This window comes from Zea mays, mitochondrion (genome assembly GCF_902167145.1).
Source record: "Zea mays subsp. mays mitochondrion, complete genome".
Classification (NCBI taxonomy): domain Eukaryota; kingdom Viridiplantae; phylum Streptophyta; class Magnoliopsida; order Poales; family Poaceae; genus Zea; species Zea mays.
This window is the reverse complement of record NC_007982.1, coordinates 540883-556588: the sequence shown is the minus strand read 5'-3', so window position 1 is coordinate 556588 and position 15706 is coordinate 540883. Positions and strand designations below refer to the sequence as shown.

At 44.0% G+C, this 15706-nt stretch overlaps 4 protein-coding genes and 1 pseudogene across 3 annotated transcripts, besides 18 other annotated features.

Moving 5' to 3' along the window:
• Positions 1 to 5615: 5615 nt before the first annotated feature.
• On the bottom strand, positions 5616 to 5981 carry orf121-c (hypothetical protein). The gene has a single exon. It carries the CDS (start codon positions 5979 to 5981, stop codon positions 5616 to 5618), a length of 366 nt encoding a protein of 121 aa, YP_588425.1.
• Positions 5982 to 7340: 1359 nt separating this feature from the next.
• On the bottom strand, positions 7341 to 7673 carry orf110-c (hypothetical protein). Its single transcript has one exon. It carries the CDS (start codon positions 7671 to 7673, stop codon positions 7341 to 7343), a length of 333 nt encoding a protein of 110 aa, YP_588424.1.
• Positions 7674 to 7816: 143 nt separating this feature from the next.
• nad1 (NADH dehydrogenase subunit 1) lies at positions 7817 to 7875 on the bottom strand (one part of a trans-spliced gene, as the record gives it; the record has 2 gene entries for this part).
• A 5177-nt stretch (positions 7876 to 13052) lies between these two features.
• Positions 13053 to 14629, bottom strand: cox2 (cytochrome c oxidase subunit 2). Its single transcript is given in 2 exon segments — positions 13053 to 13447; positions 14242 to 14629. Coding segments are annotated over 2 exon segments (783 nt in total).
• Position 13132, bottom strand, in cox2: a sequence feature (T->M (ACG->AUG); C to U RNA editing).
• Position 13198, bottom strand, in cox2: a sequence feature (S->L (UCG->UUG); C to U RNA editing).
• Position 13216, bottom strand, in cox2: a sequence feature (S->L (UCA->UUA); C to U RNA editing).
• Position 13249, bottom strand, in cox2: a sequence feature (S->L (UCA->UUA); C to U RNA editing).
• Position 13273, bottom strand, in cox2: a sequence feature (P->L (CCU->CUU); C to U RNA editing).
• Position 13286, bottom strand, in cox2: a sequence feature (P->S (CCC->UCC); C to U RNA editing).
• Position 13354, bottom strand, in cox2: a sequence feature (S->L (UCA->UUA); C to U RNA editing).
• Position 13369, bottom strand, in cox2: a sequence feature (P->L (CCA->UUA); C to U RNA editing).
• Position 13370, bottom strand, in cox2: a sequence feature (P->L (CCA->UUA); C to U RNA editing).
• Position 13387, bottom strand, in cox2: a sequence feature (T->M (ACG->AUG); C to U RNA editing).
• Position 14245, bottom strand, in cox2: a sequence feature (R->W (CGG->UGG); C to U RNA editing).
• Position 14346, bottom strand, in cox2: a sequence feature (P->L (CCA->CUA); C to U RNA editing).
• Position 14371, bottom strand, in cox2: a sequence feature (R->W (CGG->UGG); C to U RNA editing).
• Position 14461, bottom strand, in cox2: a sequence feature (R->W (CGG->UGG); C to U RNA editing).
• Position 14463, bottom strand, in cox2: a sequence feature (S->L (UCA->UUA); C to U RNA editing).
• Position 14553, bottom strand, in cox2: a sequence feature (S->F (UCU->UUU); C to U RNA editing).
• Position 14599, bottom strand, in cox2: a sequence feature (L->F (CUC->UUC); C to U RNA editing).
• Position 14616, bottom strand, in cox2: a sequence feature (S->L (UCA->UUA); C to U RNA editing).
• Positions 14630 to 15225: 596 nt separating the features above from the next.
• Positions 15226 to 15706, bottom strand: orf161 (annotated as a pseudogene).

The window sequence follows — 15706 nt, the reverse complement described above, 5'->3', positions numbered from 1 at the left end:
ACCCGCAGGAAAGAGACACAGAGGAAAATGGCATTCATGCAAAGCCAAAAGGTGTAGCTGAACTCCAAACCTAAAGTAGAGGGGACAGTAAGTAGAACCATCCTCCGAGGAAGCACTGGTTCGAGGAAGAATACCAGATCCAGTTGAGGAAGAGGTGGTACTCTGCAGCCAAAGGAGTAGTACTGGGGTTAGCTCTAACCATCTTGTACAGAAGAAGGGATTACGACTAGCCCAGGCAAGGAAGTAACTCAATCTCAAAAGGGCGAGAGTTTGATTCAATTAGAAATCTCAAATCAAGGCAAATCCGTTCATTGAAGGAAGTGAGCTAGCTCCCATCACTTCATCTGCTGCCTGTTCAACTAATCGAATTCACCCTTTATTCCGATTGGAATTCCTTTTATCGAATATCCCTGCTCGTACTTCGAAGTCGGATTGTCCTCCCGGCGGTTGCATCTAACCTGCTCCCAATCTGATCCCTATCCTAGTTCTGGCTCCGGCCCACTTTCATCAGCAGATCCTGCCTTTCCTAAGCTATTTCATTCCAAACATTCCCATAGCATCTTCTTTCCCTTGCCAATACAACTAGAGAATCGTAGGCCTCGTACGTGCGTATTGGTTTCTAGCGCAAGGAAGCATATGAACTGCACCGGTAAACCAACCCGTCTCCTACAAGGATTCGCTGTTCCTATCTTTTCCATTGATGTGCAAAAGCACAGGGTGATGCATACAAGTTGGCAGATGCCTTGCTTTGCCTAAGAGCTTATCCGTGTCAATATCCCTAGCTATCCAGATGCCTCCTCTCTTAAACCAAGGCATACTCTATTCGGAACAAATAAACAATACTTGCGAAAAGCGTAGCCTACACGAAAAGCATCGTATCTAGTAGCAAAGGAAAAGAAATGGTTTCTACACCCTCCGGGGTTGACGCCAGGGAAATATGCTTTTTATATTTCTAATGAAATAGCCGAGGATACGATCTGTTTGGAGGGCGTAGTACTAGGTTTGTTTTATCCTGGTTAACCTTTCCGTTGTTGCCGTGCCTTGCCCCAAAAGGAAGGTTCCGCTCAGTTATAGTTGAATTAAAAAGTAGTACTTTCGCCTATATGTGTTCCTAACTTTTTTGCAATGGGTGACCCACTTCCTTTTCCAAAGCTTAGTGAAAATGCTATTCATTGATTTCCCCGCTATATGAGATCAACTTTTTAAAATCCATCATCTACTTTCCGAAGGGAAATCGGGTTTACTACTTTTGCCCATATATGAGAATGATCCTAACTTTGTTAAAAGGAGAGCCTAGCATTGGTACCGTGCCCCTTTGCCTTTGTTAGAGGGATAGGAGCAGAACCGGAGACATGGGACTGGATTCGATTAGTATTGCGCTCGTAAAAGGAATAGGAAGGAATAAACCTCAGATGAAAAGGAATATCTCTACTCTAGCGCTCACTACGTTCTCTAGCGTTATTATTGGCGAAAGAAGGTGAGCCTCTAGGTGCGGAGCCTGTATATACGTAATTAGATCGATCTATGAACAAAGGAAAGAGTCAGTCCGGAAAATCTCATATTGGCGTACCTGATAACAACGCTCATATACGTCAATTCAAGGAAAGGATGCTGCTCTGGCTCGTAGGAACGAATGCTTAGGATAGGAATCGCGCTAGGGGATGATTCGGTTGGGATAACTGATCATGGGGATAGCCTTGCCATACCAATCATTACCCGGTATGGAGGGGGAAAGCATCCAATTGTATATTCCTTACTCCTGGATTCGATTAGGCTGGTTTAAAAGAGAAACCCACCCTAAAGCCGAGCCGAAACCTTTTAACGGGATAAAGGTACCCTTTAACGGATGCCGAGGAATGGATATCGATGGATGAACTACAGTTAGTTACGAGGATAGTAGGATAAAGGCTAGGGGTAGTAGGCTAGGCGAACAGACGCATTGGGATTGGAATGAACTGCACCATCATTTTGGCATGATTCAGATCTCTTACCTGAGGAAGAACTAACTTCTATCCGTATTGGAGCATCAATTCACTGACTTCTATGCGAGGCGAGGAATACTTTCTTCGGGGAAGAGAGGAACGAAAGCATAGAAAATCGATAAACAGAAATGAGTAGTTGACACGGGAGACTAATTGCTTCAGCCTAGTCCAGAGTTTTCTACAAGCCGAGTAAAGTGTTCCTTTTGCCAATAACAACCATTGCTAAAAGCAGGTGCCTTTCCCCAAGGATACCGTCAACCGATTAAACCTTTGCTAATGGTGGAATTGCCAAACCTTTGCCCATGCCGAAAAAGAAGCCAAGTCCGATTCAATAATTACCTTTCTTTTGTCTCTATCTTTGGACTGAATCAGAAGAAAAGCAAGGCTAAAGGAAAGGAAGCAGGCCAGGTTGGAGAAACTGGTTCTGGTCCGGAGCTCGGGGATAGCTCCTCCCCTATGATCTCTGTTCTCTAGTGCTTTGCCTCCCAAGGGTCAGATACTTCTTGGGCTTGAGCAACAGGAGAGGACTCGTTTTCCTTCTTAGCAACAGGCCGTGGTTTTCCAAGAAAGGGTCTGGATCGCATCCGTTGGGAAAGGTCGAACTACCGGTATTAAGCACTGCCTTCTCTACCGGAGAATCACCCGCGGAAGAGATATCAGCTCCGGTATAGTTGTACCTTACTAGAGAGACACGCCACTCCAGCACTCTCACTCTTTAGAAGAAGAGACAAGAAGAGCATTGTACCAATTCGAGAAATCAAGCTCATTCGAATACTGGAGGGATGTACTACACTACAGGCAAACAGATCTCATGTAATGAACGCGTACGAAGCACTATAAGTTAAGTGAAGTTTCATTCATAGCTTTCTCTGGTTTCTTGGTGGATATGTCTCCAGGTCTAAGGGAAGGCAAGGCTTCTTTCTATCTTTGCTTGGGAATACCATTCCTGCTTCTCCATTTCTCATAAGAGCATTCCTGGCCTGCTTCCTTGATCATAGCTTTGGAAAGGAAAGTCAATCAAAGTCAAGGGAAAGTAAAGTACCTTAGCAGGATAAATGACATTTGATTTGCTATTGCCAAAATCTCTGCTGCTCAGTTTCTTCCTTGTAGAAGGAAGTATGAGTATTCCAAAGAGGGATTAGAGATTCCAGTTTCTTGGTAAGGCATCTTCAAGTCATCTTTGCTTTGTGTATGCATGCATGGGCATAAAGAGAGCCTGAATTACGCATATAGCAACAGAAAAGTAGAAAAATGGGAAGTCGGAATAGCATCTGATCGGAAAAGACTAAATTAGTAGGACGTAAAGCTCGGCTCGTACAGTATAAAACGGATAGGAAGTGAAGACAAAGAGCCTGGCTTTATGCTCAGCCCCCACTAGCATCCCACCCAAGACTAATGAACGGGAGGAGGCCTATGTTACCCATATATCGATGTCCTTTTTTTCTTACTAATGTATGCATGTTTCTCTTACTTTTACTCCTTTCCAACATAAAGTAACTCATCTCACTTTCTTGAATTGAATGTTAACCTATGTTATTAATGTGCATGTACTCGCGTTGATAGTCCTTACTACTAATATTAATATAAGGTCTTCCCCCAGTTCTGAAGTTCTGGTACTAAATTAAATGCCCTAACACTATTTCTCAAACCAGAGTGAACTACTCCATCCACGTGTTCAATCAAAGGAACTGAGACATTGCTTGATAGAAGAAAAAGACTTTTGAGTTAGCGAAAAGAAAATCCTCCTCAACGGATCAAACAATACTACCGTACCCGCCGACGCCGAAGTAATATCGATCGAACCTATTCCACTCGCACTGACACTATAGAGAGCTTCCACCTTTCAAGCTGTCTTGCCTTTACCCTGAGAAGTAGCACTTGGGGCCTCACGGATGAGAATCCAATTTCCACAAAATTGCATTGTTTGCTTTTTCACATACATAAGCCTAGGGCACGAGGAGATAGGGACGATACCCTGCGCACCCTCTCTAAAGCAGTGAACTCGATAGCGCAATTCCTGTTTTTTTTTGTTTTCTCTCTCTTCTATTTTGAATATTAAAATATGCTCTTTGGAGCCGGGAAATAAGATCGGTACTTGAATAAAGAGATATAGATAGAGATAGTAAGTTTTCCATTCATTTAGGTTGGCGGAAGGATAGCGATTTTTTTCATACAGCTCGGGACAACCATTATTACAGGGGTCAAAGACCAACGAATGGCTTGGGTACTACTTTCATCACTTATTGCTAGGATAGGACTTTCCTTACCAGAAAAACAAGGCGCGAAGCGATGCCGCCCTCTTGGTTTTGATTTCCTCACAAGTATACTTTTCCGGGAAAAAGAGATTCATACAACTTCCTTTCTGCCTCCACCTTACTCACCGGCTCTCGCTTGTCAGTTTGGCTTTGTGAATTTGAAATACCCTCTCTCCTCGCTTCTAGGCTAGGGATTGGCTCGTATCCTGGTTGAGAAGAAGCAGTTTTCAAGCTTGACTTTTCTTGTAATAAATGATAGAGCAGAGCACTCGCTCGTCAACTCGCTACTCTCTCCCCTTCTACTTGTCTAGGCTTCATACCCGAAAGATCAACTGGCGCAAGCACATTCTTGAAAGATAAGGCCAGAGAATAGTAGGTATAGCGCTGTTGTAGGTTAAAAGGAGGAAGAAATAGCTGTACGAGTTGCAGAGCTGGTGACAAGTGCCACTGTACGCTAGAAAGAATGAGTCCCTAACAAAGTAAAAAAAGATAGGTCGAAATGCCTGTATTCCTACTGGAAAAGTGCGTGATGGTTACTCTTTATCATTGGCATACTTGCATTCCTTTCCCCAACTATCCGAGTTTGGGTTTCCTACCAGTCCTTTCCCTTCGCCAGTCTTAGACAGTTCGCTTACCCGATAGGCTTGGCAATTCCACTACTTTAAGTTGGGATTTTTTCATGTATCTTTCCTTTTGTCCTCGAAAGCCTGTCTTCCCCGAGAAGACAGTCTTCCTCTATAAAACAACAACATTAGTGGATATAGACTAGGCTAAGGGACGGACTTCATCTCTGTTCTTACCCAAGGAAACTGGGTATCGGGGCGGTATAGTATAGTATAGGAAAGGAGTAGATCTGCCAGTATCTGCCTTCTGTTTGGGGCGCCAGGTCGAATACGTCAAATAAAAGACAAAGTGTGGAACAGCAGATCTAGTTTCTTGGCATGTTGATCGATCAACCCTTTTGCGGGTCTATAGTGCCAGGGCTCTCTTATAGACTTATAGATGGGTTTCTTGCTTTGGAGGCAGGCTATTGGAGTGCGAGGGTTAGCCAGTTAGTTCTTTCTTATTTGAGGTAAGGTGATCCGCTATAGGCTATAGGACGAGAACGGGAATATGCAAATATACGAGTGCCAGACCCGATAAAATATACGAGTGCAAACGCGCCCTCCATGATCATTGCAAGGTTTAGAGCAGTTAATAAGCCAAGCCACCAGCATCCAAAATAAGTAGCGAAGGATATTAATATGATTGCTTAGCACGGCTCACGCACGTTGCTATACATCAAAAAAGCTTCTTCGTCTGTCTGTCAGCAGCGTATACAAAGGCTGCATGATAAACCTATCATTATCCATCTCACGAACCCACCCTTGGGACGAACTCACTCCTGGTTCTCAAGCTTCCTGTTTCTAAATCGAGGAAACAGATACCAACCAAGTCGTAGACTTACCACTTGAGTATGCTCATACAGCCAAACCTTTTGATTGCAAACATTAGTAGTTAAAGCCATACTGTAATCACCCACCAACAATACAGGACGGAAAAAAACAAACTTACTGCATTTTCTTACCAGCAAAGCAAAATGCGGCCCAAGCAGCGTAGGCTTGTGAATCTTCTCATCCGCCATAAAGTCTTGCACACACTTACCCATAGCATAAACTGAGTTCAACAGGTTGTCACCAACAGACTGCCCCCATGCATACTCCCACAACCCTTCAAGATCACCAACATAATCCCAGAAAAACATTTGAACAACGTACCGGACGAAAGGTAAGTGCGAAGGGCGAAGTTGCGAAGGAATAGTTGTTACTACTCTTAGTTTAGTTTAGTACCCACGGTCCATTTGATCATTTGCTGCGGTACCAAAGTTCAATCGTCATCTTCAGTTGAAAGAGTACACATTATATTGAGTACCTCCCTATCTTCGATCTCTCTTGTAAGAAATCCTACGCATCCCTCCCTTGTCAGAAAATAAATAGGAATATGAGCCTGTACTCACTCACGCTGCCGGAGTACTTTTTGAGTTGAGGGTAACGTAGTAAAAATCCTTTATTTCTGGGGATTTGCCTTTTCTTTCAAAATGAATTTATGCTTAGTCTAAAATTGGTAAATACCAAATAATAATAATATAAAGATATAATATATATTATTATTATTATAAATATGTACCAGTTTCCTGAAACTAACAAATAGAGTTATAGCTTTGATTGACTTACTAGCTTACGGGAATGCTTTGAATCTCAACTTACTTTTTTAGAGGGGGGGATTACTACTGCATGGAAGGATGGTATACTGGAACGCAGGTGTTCTTACTCTTTCTCAGGTACCTGAGAAAATAGAGTTGGCTGACTATAACATGGAAGGCCCCAAGCGTCGCCTTGAAAATTATGTGGAAGAGTTCCGGCTTGCTTGCATTAGGATCCATCCCTCCAAGAAACCATCAATATATGAAGCATATGGCTCCTCTTTGAGTTCTATTTTCTTGGGGTTGGGATGAGAGCACGATATGAGCATGCGAATTTCTTCGAATCTACCATTGGAGAGAAAATAAGGGGTTATGTGGATGGGGGATTTGGAGATTCTTGAAAGAATGTTTTGGCTTCTTCCTATTACGCTTCAACACAGAAGAAGATTGTTAAAAGGTGCTGGAAGGAGGATATATTTTTCCAATTGTTTCAATTGCCCAACCTCGGAATGGCCAAGGTTTAATGATTTCATGTAATTCTTCCGCTTACAGGTTTTTAATCGGTCTGTATCTTTGGACATCCTCGGGCGTATTTATTGCAATCTTTTTCCATGTTTGGCCAATAAAACCCATATCTGTGTATCAGCCATCTCATTCTTCTGCCCGCTTGATGTGCTCCAGCGATTCTTTCATGGACCTCAGCCATTACCAATAAAGCCCCCCTTTACCTTCTCTTTCTATTCTATAAAAAGGCGAACATCTAATCTAGGCCCGGTCGCCTTTCTATGAAGGCGAGCAGCCCAGCCCCCTTGTGGAAATTTGTATATTAAGGAAGCCGTATTTCGCAATAGCAGCTCCGAGAAGCTGGGCTTAGGGTGCGCCTCCTGCGGTCGTTTCAGTGACTCAATTGGCTGGCTTCCCTCAGCTCAGACTGGTGTCGCCACCTCTCCCAGGACCGGAATGATTATCCCTGCCCGATGGGTCTACATTCATCCCTGAATGTCGTCGGGTACTCTTCACTTCCCCGCCATTCTTGTAACCGTCACCTGTAATCCGCGCAGGTGTGTCCGCACCCCCTGGAGTGGACGAGAAAGAAAGGATTTTTTCTCGGAGCAACCCCCAGACCCAGGAGTTCACTTTCCCGTATGAGCATTCGGTACATATATAAGTCAGTGGAAGAGTCAAAGGGTCACCACTACTGAGGGTCTCCCCCCTTATCTTAGAAGGGTCGTCTGAGGGTTCGCCGCGGTTCATTGCTGTGCTTACACACTAGGCTACCCTTCTCCGAAAGCTCCGCGGGACCACCTATCACTAGTCTTCGGCCGGAGGGGTTTATTGCACAAAAAGGCCGGGACGCAGAGGAAAGCCCAACGAATGTCAGATGCAAAGCCCCGCACCTCATTAAGATCATATTGGCATACTCTCCCAAAAAAAAAAGAGCAGACCCCATTGAAGACGGGAGTGAGGTACAACAAATTTCCGTCCACCTTCTCACGGAGCCGTACGTGGACGTTACCGCTCATACAGCTCCCAGCCAGCAAGCAGTTAGCTTTCCTCTAGAAGTCATGGAAGTGTGGATAAATCGACATCAAACTCTAGTCGACAGAAGGTTTTTCTTTTTTTCCCGCTCGCAGTAGTATAGTAGTCCCAATATTCCAATACTACAGCGTTAGCAGCGTTTTGTCTCGATGAAAAATCTTCTGGTGACCATGAGGATTTCTTCTCTATCCTTTGGACTTGAACGATCCAATTTCGAATCTTGTTGGAGATTCTTTATCTGGCTTTGACGTATGGGGCCCTTTCCCCACTGTTTGAGAAAAGTTTTTCATCTTTCCTTTACATCCGAACAGGACGGGCCACTAGTCCCTGATCTGGACGCCGCACCTGGAACTCCTTCTACCTGTGGTTGTGGGGTTGGCGCCTCCTGAGCTGCTTGAGCAGCACCCACAAGGGGGTGGGAAGGAATAAGACTACATAAGAGAATACTCTCTTTTTACTTTATTGACTGGTGTCCCGCGGATCTCTCTCTTTAGGCGCTTCGTTTAGTTCGTTTATAGCGAGAAAGCCCATGCGAGTCAATTAAGTAAGCTGGAAGGCACTTTTTAAAAAGCCTGGAACTTGATCCAATCTCTAACCAATTGCGGCTTGTTAGAGCACCTAAGCAACGATGCGAATAATCGCTTGCCTAATTCAGTAGGGTTTTCATTTGATTTCTATATGATAATATGCAGTAGCCATCCATCCTGGAAAGGAACAACCATAAGTGATTAGAGCGATGCTCCTTTTTTTGCAAAGAGTTGAGTTCTTCCTCTTTCGCGCAGGATAGCCACGGACTCTTCCGAAACATTCAGATATAGGAAAAGCCAGAGCCAAAGCCAACGCGTCAAAGTGGTTCAGCAATCGACGTAACAGGTTCAAATACTCTAAGCTAGGTATATAGAAGGTATATTCGATTCAACAATCTGAAGTAGTGGAGTTAGCCCTCGGTATACCATACTGTAAGCCTCAGATAATCACTAGCTTATTCAAGAATAATATAGTATAGTAAAGTCGTAGAGGAAGAAAAGAAAGAAGAGAAAGAACTGGGAGTATGAGGACAACTTACAGGGAGAAGGAAGGTGGAGACAAACAACAGGAGCTATTCAACCATCGTTAGAGGCAAACCAATGATTAGAAGAATGCTGGAAGAAGAGGAAAGCTGATTGATAACACTTAACCAAACATCGCAAGGACAGGAAGGAGTATCCTGAACGTAAGGCCAATGGCTAGCATACTTCGCTGAACACTCAACTTGATCTATATCGATAGACACATCTGAGAGAATCATAGTTCCCCCTCTGGGGATAACTAGTTCTTCTCCCGAGTCCTTGTTTTGTATGAGATAACAGCAGTCTTTACTTAACCGAGCATCGTAGGGCTTACTTCATCACACATAGCTGTCTTTACTTTCGTTTCGCTAACCGCCCAAAAGCAGGTGCGCACACACAAATGCTAGGCGAGATACGTAGTTCTCTCAACCCTTCCTATCCATCATTACAGACCGGAACTAGATCGGATTAGGTAGAGCAAGACCTTGAGCCTCTTGAGAAACCAATAGAAACGACAGTAGCTAGCTTCACCAGAAGAGGAAGAAAGACTTCTATAACTTAACTTCCCTATTGAGTAGAATGCATGGCAAGTTTCCACTGCTTTAGGCTACTCTACTAAGACTCGAGGGCCGACTTCACGTAACTAAACTAAATGGCTTAACTAAACTAAAAAGGAACTAAACTGGGATAAATCTTAACTAAAGGCGTACTGTACTTTGCTTAACACTCACTATATTCAGCTAAAGCTGGATGCGTATTATATTATATCTTGCCTTGCCTTGGTAGAGCGAAACTTTGAACCCAACACAAGCAACTCTCCAGGTTTAGCGATATTGATGGGTTCCAGCCTCATTCCACTACTTACGCTTCCCGCAAGAGAAGAGTCTTGATTTCGATTCGAGAAGGTAGTTATTCTTCTTCCGATAGTCATATTGATTGATTCGAAGAGACTAGAACGATACACATTCCCTGCATTTCTGCCAGGAGGCAGAAATGGATGGTGGAAACGGATGCACGAAATACCAAAATAGGAGCAACTTATTAAATAGGGCTATCTATACAGTAGGTCAAATAGGATCAAGTTTTGCCAATTCCGAATTCAAGTACGAAAACTAAGAAGTTGGCACTTTTAACACAAGGAAAAGGGAGCCCACATAAAAAATCGAAAGCGAGTTGGTGCTTGGGAAAGATACTGGTACCTTTAGACTAGGGTCAATAATTCATTAACATTTTTTTATTTTCCTGGCTTAAGGCTTTCACCGCAGTATTGTCTTATGCTTTAGCCAAGTATAGCTCTTAAATCTGTCTGATTTGCCAATCCAATGAATCATGATTTCCCTTGCTTTTCAGATAGCCTTGACATGAATGAAATGTGCACTTGACCGTTATCCCTTGCTTTGATTACACTCTCTCTCTATTCTTATCTCTTGTCCGGCACCAATCCTTCTTCTTGATCCCAACCTACTAAGAGTTTTCCGATCGTCATCCAACCAGTAACATGTGATGACCGAATCGACTGCTCTGTGAAGAGTTGGAAGTCAAGCTAGGGGATATTCTCTCTCAACCTATTCTTGGGACATTGGCCAAAGATAATAAGCGAAGAAGGAAGGCAAAGATACTTGGATTCCATTGATTATCTTCCATTTCATCCTGCACTTGATTGCAAAACAAAATCAGAAGCTGTTCTCAGATCCGTTCTCCGCCGATACCAATAGGAAACCTCAGCTGGAAACTCTCTAGATAGCTTCTTAGCGCTTAGCTACTTTCTCCTTCTGCGCCGCTAGCGCTACTACTCCTAGTGATAGGAATAACATACTCTTTTTCGCGATGAGGCCCATCTTGGACCGGTAACGTATTCTAATGATCTGGATCTCTGGCTTATCTCTTACTTGACGGATTCTATTTCAGCTAGTGGGATTTCATTTAAGTGACGATAATCAGGAAAGAACAGGGTGGATTGGCTCTGATCGATACCATCTAAAAGTGCTTGCTTCATTCATTCGTGACATTACTGGTTATTCTTATTTAGTTTCGCCTCGCTCTTGGAATCATGCGCATGGCTCCATGCATATTCATGGGGGGCCTAACGAGTGCTACGAGTGAATGCGTAGCTTTGTCTTCTCTTATTCAATTTCGAGTTAGAGGTTAGAGGGAAAGAGAACTCCCCCAAAGCAGCCATTCTCTTAAGAAGAGCTATTATCCCTTGTTATTTCTAAAATGTGTATCACCATACTGAATCTAGCGCAAAGCTAGGAATGATTATCGGAAGTTGGCTACTTACTTAGACTTAGGTAAATCAGTTCCTTCTCTAAGACCTAACTGCGCTGTCGAGGGTGATCTTGAAAGAGCACATGAAGGATAGGGAGGGACCGGAATTCCCCTTTTTTAAAGAGCTGCTTGTACTCAAGCTTGAAGGTGGAGATCTTATAAAGGTTGCCAGTAAGCAAGAAGCAAGCAGGTATCTATTAACAGCAATAGTCAGAGTCATATAAAAGGTAGCCAAAAAGAAGCATCGAATCCATCAGGTTGTATGAAATGAAAGGAGACCCACAGTCCCACTTCTCCTTCCCCCCGCCCCAGAAATGGGGCGGGCCTCGTTCTTCTTGACGATACCACCGTTCAAAAAGACTACACCTTCTCCCTAAAAACGGAAATCTGGTTTGGCAGTCACAAGGAAGATTGTGTACCCCAACTCAAAAAAACAGGCACGGGACTAGCCCGCTGTCCCGAGGACAAGAAAAAGGCTGTGTTTAGCCTTTTCGTGCGCGATCCCAATCGTGGACCGTTAAGTCGATATGGGCTTTATCTTAGGTTCCCCCGTATAGGTATAAAAGAAAACCCTTTTCCAGTTCATGTTATCGAGGACCTGGGCGATTTTTACCCGCTTCTCGGCGCTCGCCGTTTCAAGGTGAAGATCTTCGTTAATCCTTTTTAGGATTTTTTATTTTCGTATACGCTGGCATGAGCGAATAACATTTTTGATTCGTTCTCGCAAGAACGAAATGGATGGTGCTTCAGGTTCAGGGTTCGGCGGGGTGTGGCTTGTGGATGGTTCGGACGCGGCATTTTCCTCCGACTCCGATAAGTTGAGGTACTTTTGCCAACTCTCAGAGGCGGATCCCGAAGCCGACCCAGAAGAATTCATCCAATTTATGAGAGCGGATTCGCTACCGAAGAAGACCCCCAAGAGAGAAAGAATCACCAAGGCGAGACTCCCAGGGCAGCCCATCTTTCTCAAAAAGGAAGAGAGGGTGAGCCCAGAACCCCATTCTTTCAAGAAAGTTAGAATAGAATGAATTCTGTCGAAAAAGAAAGCAGGAAAATAGGAGTAAGCGAGTAGGGTCAACAAGATTCTAAACGAATACGCGAAGGATATTTTTTATATTATTCCAATTATTATTTATTGATTGATTATATAATTTTTTTTAGATCCATATTCATTTTCATTTGCAAATACAAACTCTCTTGCATTTTATTTTGACTTTAGCGCTAAGGATAAGGGAACGGAGAAAAAAAGAGCTGGCTTGGCTGGTACATCAAGCATATGACATATTGCTTGTTCGGTGTGGTACACATATCTGTCAATGTCAATCAAGTAAGAAAATTCATTCCCACTGTCTGAGGAAAAGGTGAAGAATTGCAATTTATTGAGCTTGTAAGGCCCGTCCCCGATAAAGGGTATAAATAGGGCTATAAGTAGGCCGTTTGCTATTGCAATAAGGGCTGCTCGCCTTTCCTTTTGACGGCTTGGCTTCCTATCGCTCCTATGTAGTGGTCGGCCTTAAAAGGAGTCTTCCTACCATACCATCATGCATGCCTATGTTATAGTGCGTTAAGCTTCGGCAGAAGCAAGCAAGATGATGAAGCGAAGCTTCGTAGACAAGGCTCGTTCCGTGCTTTACTTACGAGCTCGTGTAGTAAGGCCTCGCCCTACTTCAATAAGGGCTTATGCACTCCACTCGTAAACGAGCGTTAGAGCTTTTTGAGCGAGCGAGCGAAGCCTTCCCTCACCCGAGAATTGCATTTCCGCTTCAGCTTCCCCGGTTTAGTTGGTTTGGAGGATTAATTGATTGGATACCCAATCCGCATAATCTTTCAAAGTCACTGCTTCTACGACGATAGGCGTAAAGGCATGATTAGTTCCACAAATCTCACTGCACTGACCATAGTAAACTCCTTCTCGTTGTACCGAGATGGAGGTAAGATTTGAACGACCAGGTACAGCATCACATTTGACACCTGAGGAAGGTACAGCCCAACTATGAGGTACATCAGCGGGTGTTACAATCATACGTAGATGAGTTTTGGCTGGTACAACCACTCTATTGTCAACTTCTAATAAACGTGATTGACCCAATTCTGGATCATCTTCTGGAATCGTATAACTGTCAAAAGTGAGTGACTGTTCATCGGAACTGTTATAGTCCGAATACTCATAAGGTTGGGTCGACGCCCGCCTCCCCCCAAACTTGACTTGCAAGTTTCCCCGCAAAAAGCTCTCCACGCCTACTCTTATTTTTAAAGAGCGCTATTCTTCTTTAGTTAGGTAGTTCTCCCCCCTCTTGAGTCACCCTTATCTAAAAAAAAAGGACGGAGTCTATCTAGATCATAGGATCACTGTATTCAGAGGTCAATTCTCTTTCTTTGACCTCCCACCGTTCACGACATCCCTTGCTTCTCGCAAGAACGGCTCCTCGGTGGAGGAGTAGAAGCGCTGGTCCCCTTCGGCCAAGTGCTTGTGCGTGCTCTTACCTACCGTAGGACCTCCGTCCCCGAAGCGAAGAAGGAGGAGCAGGAACAACAGGTTGTCCTCTCTTGGCCCAGTAGTTCCGCAACTACTACCGTGGTTGTTGCCAACGGGGATCCCCCATTCCGAAAGGTAACGGGGCCGGCCCTTAGGTCCAAAGTTGTATGCCACTGCTGTGGTGCCGATAGATTCACTACTGAAGCCCCGTTATCGGACATTGCGGGCTTAGCATCTATTTTTCGTATATCGCTCCACCACACCGAGAAGAGGTATGTGTACCTCCAGCAATAACAAGAATGGAACCATAGGCTCCTATGCTGGGAGCATTTCGGGGTATAGGTCTAACCACCTCAACTCCCCGTTTCTGGCATGCTATAGTTCTTTTAGTCTCTCGACGACGGGAATGGGAGATGACCGGTAAGCCAGATGCTTCGCGAACCACCGGTACATTTCGTTGCACTTAAATCACCCTCGTTAAGAGGCGCACTCCGATACCATTGATGTCCAATAGCTTTGATAGTAATGGCTGGATCTACTAATACCCCGTCCATTGAGTATAACAGAGCAAACGATGGTATAGCAATGAACAATGGAATGACACTAGGAAAAATGGTCCGAATAATTTCGATAGTAGTTCCATGAACAATCCTTTGCGGGATTGGATTAGTTTGCTCGTTGAAATGCCATAAAGCGCGAACCAACATCCGTGATACGAAAACCAAAATCAGAATGAGGAAGAAAAAGATATCGTGATGTAAGTCAATGATTCCTTGCATCATAGGTGTTGCTGCGTCTTGAGATCCTAATTGCCATGGTTCCGCAGCATCACAAAGAGCGATTGTGAGGAATCGACATTCTAATGAACGAAGAATCATTGGCAGCACCAGAAGTAGGACCAAACCGAGAGTGAGTAGCATAGACAAGGATAGATTTGTGAATGAGACATAGTACTCACCAATATTCAGATCCAGAATTGGGTGAATTCCAAATTGATATTGATCCAACGGGCTGTTGAGATTAGGTAGGTTACCAAAATACCCTCTGCCTTGTTGGGCAATCAAGTAGTCCCAGTTGCCCTCGGCAGACATTCGGGCGTGCAGATCTTGTATTCTCTGACCAAAACAACTACGTCCCTGAGGTGTGTGAATCTCCTCGAGTAAGGAGCGCCAAAAAGCGTCGTAGTCCGCAATCGCACTCTCACGCCGGATACCAGAGAATAGATTCACACGGAAAGCGCTTATTTCCTGTACTGACGGGAGATTCAGGTTCCTCTCACGCAAGATACCTTCCATTTCTCTAAATAAGGGGAGGGCTCGGAGTACCCTATGCACATCCTCCACCGATTCCGATTCTCGATTTAGTGGGATTCCAGGCATCCCACGAGTTGCAATCATAATGGGTTTACTACTTGATAATAGCATTTTTCTATCCGTTAATAAAAATATCATCGTACTTGACAATTCCATCTTTTTCAGCTCTGCTCCCAAAAGAGAAAGGAGACTAGACTGATCCATTCTTGACGTCGGCGTTGGTTTTTCCAACGAAACGAAAAAAAGAACATTCGAACAAATAGACTTGATTCCATGACAAGCAAAAATGCTAGCTTCCCAGTACAGTAACGCATACACTATAGACTTTATTCTCCCGTGCTCTACCCAACGAAAGCCATAGTATAGTAACGAAAGCCATAGTATAGTTGAGAACAGGAGCGGGAGACTGAACACCGACACAATGTCGATTTGACAGATCATCGCCATCTCTTTTGATGTAACGAGCACTCTTTCACGAACTTCTCGGACAAAACGCAATGCTCGTTTCGCATACACTAGAGCGTTTGTCCCATCCTTATCTAGTGGGCCAATGAGATTACTATTACTATTACTATTACTATTACTATTACTATATACTATACGCATTTTCTGAGGAGCAACATGAGACTTGATTTCCTCCAT